Source organism: Amphiprion ocellaris, chromosome 13 (genome assembly GCF_022539595.1).
Source record: "Amphiprion ocellaris isolate individual 3 ecotype Okinawa chromosome 13, ASM2253959v1, whole genome shotgun sequence".
NCBI lineage: Eukaryota > Metazoa > Chordata > Actinopteri > Pomacentridae > Amphiprion > Amphiprion ocellaris.
Genome location: NC_072778.1, coordinates 7,297,538 through 7,309,548, shown reverse-complemented (window position 1 = coordinate 7,309,548; position 12,011 = coordinate 7,297,538). Strand labels below are relative to the sequence as shown.

General features: G+C 40.7%; 1 protein-coding gene across 1 annotated transcript; it reads left to right on the top strand.

Annotated features, from left to right (window-relative positions):
- Window positions 1-1,154: 1,154 nt before the first annotated feature.
- nanos1 (nanos homolog 1) lies at window positions 1,155-3,858 on the top strand. The gene has a single exon (XM_023290981.3). It carries the CDS (start codon window positions 1,547-1,549, stop codon window positions 2,225-2,227), a length of 681 nt encoding a protein of 226 aa, XP_023146749.1. The 5' UTR covers window positions 1,155-1,546; the 3' UTR covers window positions 2,228-3,858.
- Window positions 3,859-12,011: the final 8,153 nt, after the last annotated feature.

Below are 12,011 nucleotides of genomic sequence, written 5' to 3'. Positions count from 1 at the left end.
CAAAAATAACCAGACATACTGTATCTACACCTATATTTTACTTTTTCCCTGCCCAGTTGGCATATAGTGTCAATACCGTTAAACAGATTGTTCATTAACCATCATGAAAATGTATTATTTGGGTTTCACATGTAAAAATAATAATAATAATGAGGAAATTGATGCAGTTGGGTTTTGTGTAAGCCTTTAGAATGTCCCTGGCTGTCTCAGTGGAATCAGAATATAATGATGACATGGTTATAGTGGAGCATAATTGGTGACTTTCATCTTCCAGCCAGTGGCCATTATTACTGTATTCTCGGGGACTGTCATTCATTCCGGGGAGGCAAGCAGGAAAGAGAGAGGGGTCTCTGGTTCATATGAACTGACCTGTAATTGCATGATGCTGCCCCCTGTTGAAAACCCGATCTGCAAGTTGTGTTGACATCGTGACTGTGTGGTGTTTTTGTGGAGAATTAAAGCACGTCAGGACCGAACGGCTGTGACAACACAAGAGGAATTTTGTGATGCACATGGCTTATGCAGTGCAGGTAGACAGACCTTTCATGCAGAACAGGTTACACAATTTATGCACATCTTTTTTTCTATTTGCAAATCAAACTTTTCAACATGCCCTTCCCAGAATGTCATTCTTTATATTGCCAATAGGGAAATACTAGTCCACTGTTTAAGTTGCTAGAGTGCTGTGATAAAAGAAAAAACACTTTATTGCGCACAAAGGAAAGAAAACATTCCATTAATTAAGCTCCTATCAAGAAGTGAGTTCAAGATGCAAATGAGTGTGTCCAGTGACTGTAAACCTGTGCAGCGTGACGAAACGTGGAAACACGAGGGTTTGGTTAATAGGTGAGCTTTCTATCGATTCAGTCTAACGTAATAGGATGCACCAGCACAGATTATTCCCCCCATGACACTAAGAGGATGGCTTCTGCGGGGAACAAAGGGCCATCGCAGTTGGCACACAAGGAGTTAAGGTGTATGAACGCCCGACTTGGCGTTGATGGTATCCGCGCGCAATGATTAACGATATTGATTAACGAAACATGCGGAATTGTAATGTTTTCGTAGGCTACCAAAGAGGGGGACGAAGAGCCAAGCAGTAATGGATTGGTACTGGCGCTGAAATGATGTAATTAACCACAGCAAGGCTTTGTGAGCGAAATTATTCCTCTGCGCACTTGTCCAAATCATTAACTATTAACAACCTTTTCTCATGAAAGTGCCCGAATCTCGAAACGCCTGAACGATGATTGATGTCGACAAAGCGCCTGCCCGCGAGAAAACAAATCTGTCCAAATGTGGCTTTGAAGAAAGGGAGCTTTGCTTTCGACCTGATCACAAACTTGGTTTTGAAGGGAGAGCGCCCCGCCCTCCTGGTCCTTATAACCAGAAAGCCTGTTTGCAGGACGCTCAAACATTACAGGAACACTGGAGACCACATCGCTGTACATGATCCATTCCTGGAGGCGAACTCTGGCTACAAAGACATCACGGATTACACTGGCTGTTTCGCCTCTTCACGGCAAGCAAACGAGCAGAAGTGGCCATGGATTTTCTCAATCACAACTATTTGAACGCGCGCAGCCCATATGACTATACTTTTAATTTCTGGAACGACTATCTCGGGCTGACGACGTTGGTCACGAAGAATAATAAGCTCAGCATGCCCCAGAATCCCAACTCCATCACCGAGTCGCTGAAAGCGACCCTGGGCTTGGACGATTCTCCGGCGTGTCCGTGCGTAATCGCGGGCGGCGTTGGAGACGGCGGGCACCTGGACTGCTGCTGCCCGTCCGGGAGCCCCCCGCCGGCCTCCATCCTGGACTTGAAAGAGCGCTTCTCGATACTGAGCCCCTTCCAGAACCAGCTCGGCGTCCAGCTGCCTGAGCGGGAGGTGGGTTTTGGTGGCAGCTTCGCGGGGCTCGACCTGTTCGGCATGGAGAGGAAGATGCGCAAACCCGCTTCCAGGAGCAAACAGGAGCCCAAAATCTGCGTCTTCTGCCGAAATAACGGGGCTCCAGAGGAGGTGTACGGCTCCCACGTCCTGAAGACCCCGGACGGCAGGGTCGTGTGCCCGATTCTGAGGGCTTATACCTGCCCCCTTTGCAGTGCCAATGGGGACAATGCCCACACGATAAAATACTGTCCACTGTCAAAAGACCAGCCATCCCAGCGACCATTAAAGGGGGGGAGGGCTGTGGGTGGTAAGAGGATGAAAATATTTTAACTAGACATGACTATAAAGTAAATTGAATTGCACTGAACAATTTCCAGATGACTGTTTTGATTTCGGCTCTAGCCTTTATCCCAGTTTCATAAACATATTGATTTTATCTTCTTTTCTCTCTAAGATCTCTTATATTTTTATAGTTCCTTTATCCACATAGAATAATTTTATGCTTTATACATTGAATTTATTTTTCTTTCTAGTTTGTAGTCATTTGAACGTGTGCATATAAATACACCTATGTATCAATAATCACAAAGTGTGAATAAATTTTAAAAAAGGTATTTTGTTCATGTAGGGAAACACACTGACATTGGCAAAGGGGATGAATGTCATAGCCTATTTCTATCGAGTATTTTTGTACGGTGAGCTAAGCTCGCTTCGATTTTCTTTCACGTCTTAGAAAACCAAAGTTATGTTTGCCATTAAAGAAGCTCAAGAATGTGTCATTAATGAATACTTGTGTGCGTCTGACTGGAGGAGGAACTCTTTGATCCCATCTGCCTGCCTAAAAAACTCCACAACATATTTTCCAACTCGCTCTAAAAGTTGACATTCAATCTGCGAGGCAGGAAGAAAAAAAAAAAGACAATGTGGCCTCTGTGTAGGGCGCATATTCTCTGGGGAACATTATAATCAATTGTTGCCATGCCAAACCTCTGTTCCAACCCTATGTGATGAGAAAGTTATCTGACTTCACAAGCAGTCAGAAATGAGAGATAGGATCGTACATTTTTTATGTTTACATTCCCAAATAAGGGTGACACACTGGATTTCTTTTCTCTGTCAGGTCTCTTTTTTTGTTTGTTTTGTTTTGGTTCGCCCTGACAGTGTATTCACCAGAGAGTCTCATGGGCAGGTCTCCTCTGCAGTATGAAGTGGAGTGAGTCCCATTTACCTTTCACCCTGTGTCGGGGTGAAGAATAGCAAATGAATGTTAGTGAACAACGTGTTATCCCGTTATTTCTTTTTTTTTTCTGAAGAATCCCAAAAAGATGCAAAAATGTTGTGAATGTATGATTGAAAGTGTCACTTGCAGGACTGCACATTTCTGACAGTTTTGTTTACCAAAGGAATACAGTTACATTGAAGAAAGAGGAAAGATTTGCTGTATTGTATATAAGGTGATGTTTATTCAGTATTTTAACATTACAAGTGACTTCAGAGGGCGCTACCTCAACAGGATTTTGTACTTACATGTAAAATGTCAACAGCAGTTTATTGATATAGTGCTGCCATTTATAATAAGGGTTTTGATAGTATTTTGGATCTTTGTATAACATAATTGTATTTTCATTTTGTTGCATTTAACATTATGGAAGCAAGTTTCCAAGAAGCTATAAGCATTGCTCACCAAAAGGTGAATGTCTGTAAATAGTGATTATGCCCATACTTTTTAAAGTTTAGTTGTTCAATGTTGCATTCTTGAGAGTGTGCAAGAGAGTGGATATTGAAAAAGGCTTACAAAAATTTGCCACTTTTAACAGAGGTTTTTTGATTAAATGAATAAGAGAAAAAGAAACACTGTTGAACTTTGTTATTTATATTTTACCACAATTTCCTGTATGCTGCTGTGCAGAATAACAACATATGAATTCACTAGAGAAATAAAAGCGTATCAAATATTTGGAGCTATGTGGTGTTCTGTAGTTGGTTTACTCCGTGTCTGACTATCAGGGTATATAAACTCTTTTCCAAACACAAAAGTTGTGTAAGAGTCTCCGATTACTGTTTTACTGGCTGATTCTGTGATTTGCAAGCTGGCTGATTAAATCATGCAGGAGAGTCAACTAAAAACAAAGAAATGGCTTTGCTTTCCCGTAATTGGCCTCCTAACTCACTGCCTCACTGACGAACTGACACAGACTGTGAGGATCGTGTCCATGTAGTCTATTCGAGAGAGAAAAAATTCCCCTTAACCTTTGCTTTAGGACAAACTAATACTAATCTGTTGCTCTCATATCTTAAAGATTTGTCTCCGAGGGACAAACACAGTGCCATGGTTGTTCGCGGTTGTTTAGGGAGGTCTGCCCACACAAGAATGTCTTGGCTTATTCCTCGCCATTCAAACAGATCATGTTTGCACTGAAGTGGATTGAATAGCTGGCCCTCCCGGCCTTCTCCGCCTGCCATCTGTGGAATGGCTGCTGCAGACATATTATGGGGCTCAAAAACAGGCAGGGAGCTTTGCTGCTGCTGCTTGTTTTTTGGAATAAAGTCAGAGCTGTACACAGTTGTGCAGCTGTGAGTGCTTATGGCTCACTGCAGCAGCTTGGTTTGTTACAAATCCCCTCTAAATGAGGAATATAATAAATAGAGTAAAACCATGAGTTCATGAATGGCCTCAGTGTCTGCGGTCTCTCTCACCAGCAAAACTGCCTCAGACATTCATAATTGCAGCTGATGCTTAGCATACAGTGCAAAACACATCAAAACAACTGTACATACATTAGCCTGAAGCATGCGGCTGCTGGGATCCACACCTTCTCAGTTCCTCCTTCCCTCCCTGCTCTCCCTCCCTACTCTCCCTGCTCTGTCTTCATGGATCTCTCCAGCTGAGGCTGTAGCATTAAAAATGGATGACTACTAAGTGCAACAGGGATTTATCTCTGTGAGAACAGTGGTGAAAAAGCCTGGTGGCCTAGCATTTCAGGCAAACACAGTCAGCTAACAGGTCTTATTCCCACTACGCTGCAGCCTCCATTAGCCCCTCTGCAGACGGGACCCATATAATCAAGTTAGTTGCACCATTTATGAGATATGTATCTTTCATGATCATATAATATGTCTTAGCTGGCTGGTTTTCATGCAATAAACCATTTGTGTGCACAATACATTTCTCTGCACAGCTGGATGGGTAAAGCAAGACAGGCTTTTCTGGAGATACGATGCAGCAAAGTTCTGCCACTGACTATACGTTCTTCCCATAAAACTGAGATGAGCGAGGAAAATATTTTAATTAAAGAGCAGCGTTATCAGTCAGGTGTTGACTGGGGGAACCTATCGTTAAGAATGAGGCAAGTGGATCGCCTCTGGCAAGTGATTAAGATTTAGCTAATGCTCTGCAGCAGTAGTTAGTCTTTGCTGTTAATGGGATTTAGAGGATTCATTAAATCACACTGGTCCTCAGCATAGTGGCTGTACATGCAACGTTCCCTGTTCAAAGTGCTGTAATTCTGCAGATCCTTGGTTTCCAGTCTTTCCGTCCAATGTACCATCACAGTCCTTTCAGATGGGCTTAGATACTCCTTCATCAGATCCATGTGATATATGGGATGGCTGAATGGAAGTGCTCGATAGTATTTCACTGCAAAGAAAACACATTGGCTGTGACCAGTTTGTTGCTGCACCGGTGAAAGTACAGTTATCCAGGTGTTGCTATACGCTTTCTTATAGTTGACTACTTTGCCATCGTAAATTAGAAAACATGAAACAACGGACCATTTCAAGAGTATCCCTCTTCCTTATTTTCTCAGATAAAAATGTTACATTTACATTATACATTACAGATCCTTTGAAAGTAGTATGTTTAATTTGTCTGTATTATTGAATTACGTCCCTTCTAATGAGGCCAATTGAAGAATGGTGTTAGAATATGATAGAAAATCTGCTTAATTCAGGCACTCATTCACTAAACCTGTCCGTAGGGTAATAAAGCTCAAACATTCAAACCCAATCTGTCCGAGTCTCCAGGCAGGACAAAGCAAATACTGAAAATGATTTGGCTAAATGACCCTAATGGCCCATTTGGAAAGCATTCGTCTCATTCACCGACCCACAACAGCATGGAGGGCTGGTGCTAAGTTCAACATCTGCAGAATCCATTTGTGGGCACTGTCATTTCCCAGAATACACTTGCAATAAGGATGCTCCTGTCGCCTAGCAACTACTGGAGATAGAATTGCACAGCAGCTGAGCACAAAAGTCATTCCACAGAGTGAGGTAAAGAGGATAGCACCTTTAGCCTTCATGCTAGATGGTTTGCTGGTGATTTGGTGGAGGTTTGATGTTAAAATTGGAAGAAAACCCCTTAAATGCTTTTGGTATGAATGTATTTTTCAACACATTACTACCCCCTGTGGTGATGAAAGGCACTACAAAAATATGAGTACCTGTTTTGTTATACAAAGGCACCAGTGCGGAAGGAATCATAATGAATGGTATGCTGTAATTGAACTCTCTGTCAGCGTCGCTGCATTGACCATTGGGTGGACTCTGGGATAACAGCTCTGTCCCTCTGAGGCCAGATTACAGCTCTGAGGCCGTAATTGAAATTTCACAAAGGATTTATTTGAAATCAAAACTCGTTGCTGTTTAAGTGAGGCGGACAGGTTATTAAGTTTCTTTCACAGCATGATCAGCTTATTTCTCAGTGCCTGTTTCACTGCTGCAGATGTACTGTCAGTTGGAATAATCCTCCGAGTCACCGGTGCGTAGATCTGCACGGCAAAAGAACATTAAATCACATTAACGTTTATTCAGTGGGTATTATTTTATTTTTTTAATGTGTTTTCTTAAAAATTGTTGTGCTTTTGAAGCAAATACTTGTCTGTCTGGCTTCAGTCAGCGCCCAGCTCTGGGTGTTCTCCACTGGCATATGGGCATATTCTTTGACAGTCAACAAAAACAAAACAAGACAGCAGGGGACTTGTTTTTGTCTGTATATCTGTGCCTCTTGGTATGTATAAATAGTTTCTAGAATCAAGAATCCAATTTCCTCCAGACATCCTCTTTTCCCAACAATGCCGTGTTATGTGGGTAACAGCTTTTTGCCGGCTGTGATGATGAATCCAAGTGAAAGGAAGCCACTGGAAACAATCAATTATTTGTTATATTTACTAAAAGCGCCCTGATTTAAAATATGCTCTCTGCTGCCATTCATTCCCCACATTGTGATTCCTAAACTGCAACACACAGGCTGTATTCTTGTGTTGCCATTCGGCTCGTTCCAGTGCTGTGTGCAGCTACGTCTCGCTAAGCCTCCTATCAGTAGAGATAATCACGGCTACTTAACATGACAGAAGGTAGAGCCGTGTTGTCTCACCTTATCAATAAATTATCTGATGAAAACACACAGTTTCACACAATTCAGAGAAGAATAATGCTTTTTTTTGTTCCTGAGGCCTAGAAAAACACCCTCTTTTACCTTTTCCTTAAAGTAGGATTTATCAAGAGCTTAACTGTGCGTTGCTGATGGCATAATAGTGTTTTGTTGTGTGCCCACTGTGGAGCTCAGTGCTGTCATTAGAACATTTAAGAGTCATTGAATTCAGCTCAGCAGTGGGAATTTCTCAGAACATGAAACTGTGAAGGAGATTGTACTGCAGTATTTTGTACCAATGTGCATGAATTTCAGAGAGGATGATGTTTGTTTTGGTTTGGTTTCAAGTGCCTGTTCATCTTTTATACTACTAGTTCATTAATGAAGGTAAATTCAATTAAATGAATAACCTTATCCTGACTTGCATTAGCACAGATTTTATTATTCTTTTGAGTCATGAACAGCACATAAATATCGAATACTAAAGTATGGGATTGGTTCCTCTACAACAAATGTCTGCAGAGCCTGGTGAATGGAGCGATAACATGGGATGAGTTATGTTCTACCATTCATCACACCTCCAGTACTTTCCCCCTCTTTTTAATAGAGAGGAGAGATTGTTGACGAAAAACATTTTAATTAAAGGCCAGCGTTATCAGTCAGGTGGTGACTCTGAGCACTTATCAGCAAACAAAAAGAAACTGGATCCCCTCTGGCAGGTGATAAAGACTCTCCTAATACCCCGCAGCATTTGCTGTTAATATAGAGAATATATTAACTCAGACGGCACCACATCACAGGTTTGCTCTTCAGTAGCATTGCCATGCTAAGATGGTCCATTTACATAGCATCCTTCAGTTTCATTGACCCCATAAGATAACAATGTTGAAGGCAGATAATAAGTTACAGAGAATTCACTTATTGGTCCCATCATTTCCCAGAATACCCTTGCAATGAGGATGTTCCTGTCGCCTAGCAACTCCTGGAGATAAAATTGGACAGCAGCCAAGCATGAAAGTCATTCCATAGAGCGAGGTAAAGAGGATACCATCTTTAGCCTTCAATTATGGCCTACTGGTGATCTGGTGCCACTCATCTGCCCAACATTTGGAAAAGAGTTGATGTGTCAGTAAACGTCATTTCGAGACAGATAATAAAGGCTTGAAAAGGATGCAGGTGATGGATTCTTTCTGTTATATAAACTGACCCAAGTGATCGCGAGGTGTGAGTTCAGCTTCAGTTCAGTGCTTTATCTAAATCATCCATTCCGCAGTGAGCAGTAAACACACCGCTATAGCGTGTGGAAAGTTACAGCCAGAGATGTCTATTAACTAAAAAAGTTTATGTTAAGTAGTAAACTTTCACTGTTGAACTCTATGTGGGCTAAAATTTGTCTTGGTCAGTATAAACGATTTAAAAGACAGTGAATGAAAAAACGTAATTACAATAATGAAATGATTCTTGATTTATCACATGGTTGAGATTTACAACGACAAAATCCCCTTTTGTTTTCTGTTACATTGCCTGCTTATACCAAAGTAATAAAGTCAGATGGGGCTTTATTGGCATCTAAACTGAATCTAGGGGTAGATCACATTTTTGTACCAACACAGTTTTTACTCGTACAAGCCTGATCCATGAAGGCCCTATCTGGCAGCCCAGTGGACCCAAGGGATCCACTGCCGATGTCCCAGGACCAGACATAACAGGACACCCATAGAGCTCCCATGTTTATGTAGCAATGATCAGAGCTGTTTTGGCAGCAGATGCAGGTGGTTTTAATGTTGTGGCTGTTCGGTGTATAGTGTGGGTTTTTGCTGAGATGTAAGCCGTCTGTAAAACTGCAGCAAATCGTGTCTGGTGGTAAAATAACTCAATGAGGCACGTCACTTTATCGTATGTTGTCTGTCAAAAATATAATTTACTACAAACAGACACTAAGCTTGTTAAGATGATGAAGTGTTTTCACACAGGAGAAAATTAAGTATGCATAAATATGTCAGTATTCATGCTAAAAATACTCAACTTTTTCCACTGTGTCGTTGATGTGCACTGTTTGCTGACGCTGTGACGCTCACAAAGTAGAGGTGACAGTTACAGAATCAACATAAAACACAGAGAGTGAAAACAAAGCATAAAATAGGCAAAAAGCTAATTATATGCAAAGTTGATTTGTCTGTGTAATTTGGGATATCTGCTGTTTGTATGAAACTGAAAGTTTTTGGTAACCTGTGAATAATATCCTATAGTAGTGTATACAAGAGTATCTAGTAGGGAGATATAGCATAAAAAATGTGTAAAAAAATCCAGAATTTATCTCACTGATATGAATTGGGACACTTTCACAATCCTTTTGAGCATTTGAGCTCCTAACGCAGCTCCACCTTACCTAATCAGCTAGAATATGTGAAAACACATGAGACAGTATGTGAAACAGTTTAAGATGGTTGCAAATCCCATAAAAGCACAAAACAAGAGTTTTAAAGCACTGAACTGTCTGTACTTACACAGCAAAATACAGCAGCTACAGTATAAGACAATGTATTTTGGCTAGACAAGTGTTCGGAGTGAAGTTTGAGAAAGAATTCTCAGGCTCTTTTATACACCACAATTTGTCTTCATTCATATCTACTTAATTCTTGTCGACAAAATGTTCATTAAAAATGGCCCAGGGTTGTTTTTTTTTTTTTTTTTTGTGATTGTGTTGCTGCATTGATCACCGTCCAAGTGGTAAATTGATCTGTTTTCTATCTTCTCTTATTTAATAATGCAGTGAATTAAAACTGCCAGAAGGTGGTCTTTTCCACTCACTTGAGATTGTTTCTGGGTGAAACTGATGAAAACGCTACTATAGGTTTCGGGGGAAACTTGCAAGATTAATTTCTCTGTAGGTGGAAGCTAACAATAGCCGCCTGGGTGGAGGTTTGAGCAAACTGTAAACTGAACTCTACTCCGCGGTAATGGAAGCTTTAATTTTTAATATTTTTTTGCAAACTGCTGTTGTCTAATGCTTGGAAGTAGAATTCAAGCATTTACTGACACTGTAGATCCGTCATGATACCTGAAACCAAACAACTTTGTCAGAGCGTCGTCAGTGAGTCACCACAATGTGCTGAGTTAAAGTGACAAAGTTTCAGGTGCATGTGTGATTTTCCAGGAAAAAGAGGAAAAACTGTTGATGCTGGGAAACTTTGGAGCTTGTTTACATTATATTTTTGCAGCAAAGCCAATGCATTCCCTCCAATTTAGTGCAATCTGCAGTCTCTTATATTTATCTGCTTCTGAATTTCAACAAGCAATTTGAAATGTTTCATGAAGAATCAGCGGAAAACTAACGGTTTGATGAAGAATCAACGGCTGACAACATGAAGCTTAGACATGAAACACATGAAGGCAGAACAACGCAAACATCAAGACCAAGAAGATCCCTGGAGATTTAAAAAAAAAGAGTAAGAGCATTCAAATTTAATGCAGATTTTAAAGTAGGAGGCTACATTTCACTAAACACTGTACTTAATTTGTTCCCAACACATGACAGGTGCTGCTAAGAAGAGGCTCATTCATTGCAGGGATCACAGCAACAGCTCGGCCCACCGATCCAGTCAGCCCATTGCTCTGCACAGTTCATGTGTTTTTGTCAGTGGGAAAATTCCAGCGCTGCACTGGGTCCCATGTGGTTGTGGTTTGGGTGAGAGGCACAGTAATGCGTTTGTGACGCAAGAGGGAGGAAATTGCAGAAGCTTCCTGCACAACTGTGCTTTTGTACCACTTCCAGGTGGACACCGGGCCAGTCTGCAGGCAAACAAGACCACTTGGATTCAACCGGACGATGGTGCAACAGCACAACCTGTTGCCTGAAGGAGGTGCTGCATCTTTAAAGCTTGTTAGCTTCCTGGAAACACACATTTGATGCAACATCCTCCTCAGGTGAAGGTTCTGAGGAAAGACATCGACTTGAACGCTACAATATGTCCTGCTACAGGGCAGCTGAATGTAGGGCAGCAAGTTGGTGTAGGAATAACAACTGAATGCTTTTGTTTGAGGTGCAGTGTAAAAATAACTTTACTTAACTATGGTCTTAAATATCACTAAGAGAACAAAATGTTTTTCTAAATTCACTATAGGTGACACTTATGGGCTGAAACAACCTTAAAATCTGCATCAAATTTCAGTCATATTTCATAAAATTAAAGATCGATGCTGATAGGGGCTCACACCATTTTTTTAATTGTGATATCACTAATATGGACAAGAAAAGGGAGTTTTAAATTTCTGTTTTTTTATTTTTTAACCACATGGAGGCAACACAATGTTGAGCCTTTCATAGCCACACAGTACAGATGATTATAGTATACATAAACTGACTACCAAGGAGCGATGTTTACAGGTGGAAATACAATTTTAAAAAATGTATATTTCTGTAAGTTAAATCTAAAAAAAAAGCTGCATAAATAGTTTACAAACTACAGTATGGAGCAAAAGTAGTTAATTTGGAGAAAACAGAGGTTTCTATATCTTAGAGGACAATATTACTTGTAATTAATTAAAAGAGTAAAGATTTCTGGATGTATACGGTGCCACAAGATTGATAGACTGGCTTTCAACAGGCAGCTTTCCACTGATGTTATGTGAATCACTTTATTTAATACTAAATAAAATACTGGTATTTAATAGGAATAGTATGTTTCATGTGCATGAAAAGAGTTATTTCAAGATCTGTGGGTTAAAATGCAGCTAGCTTTA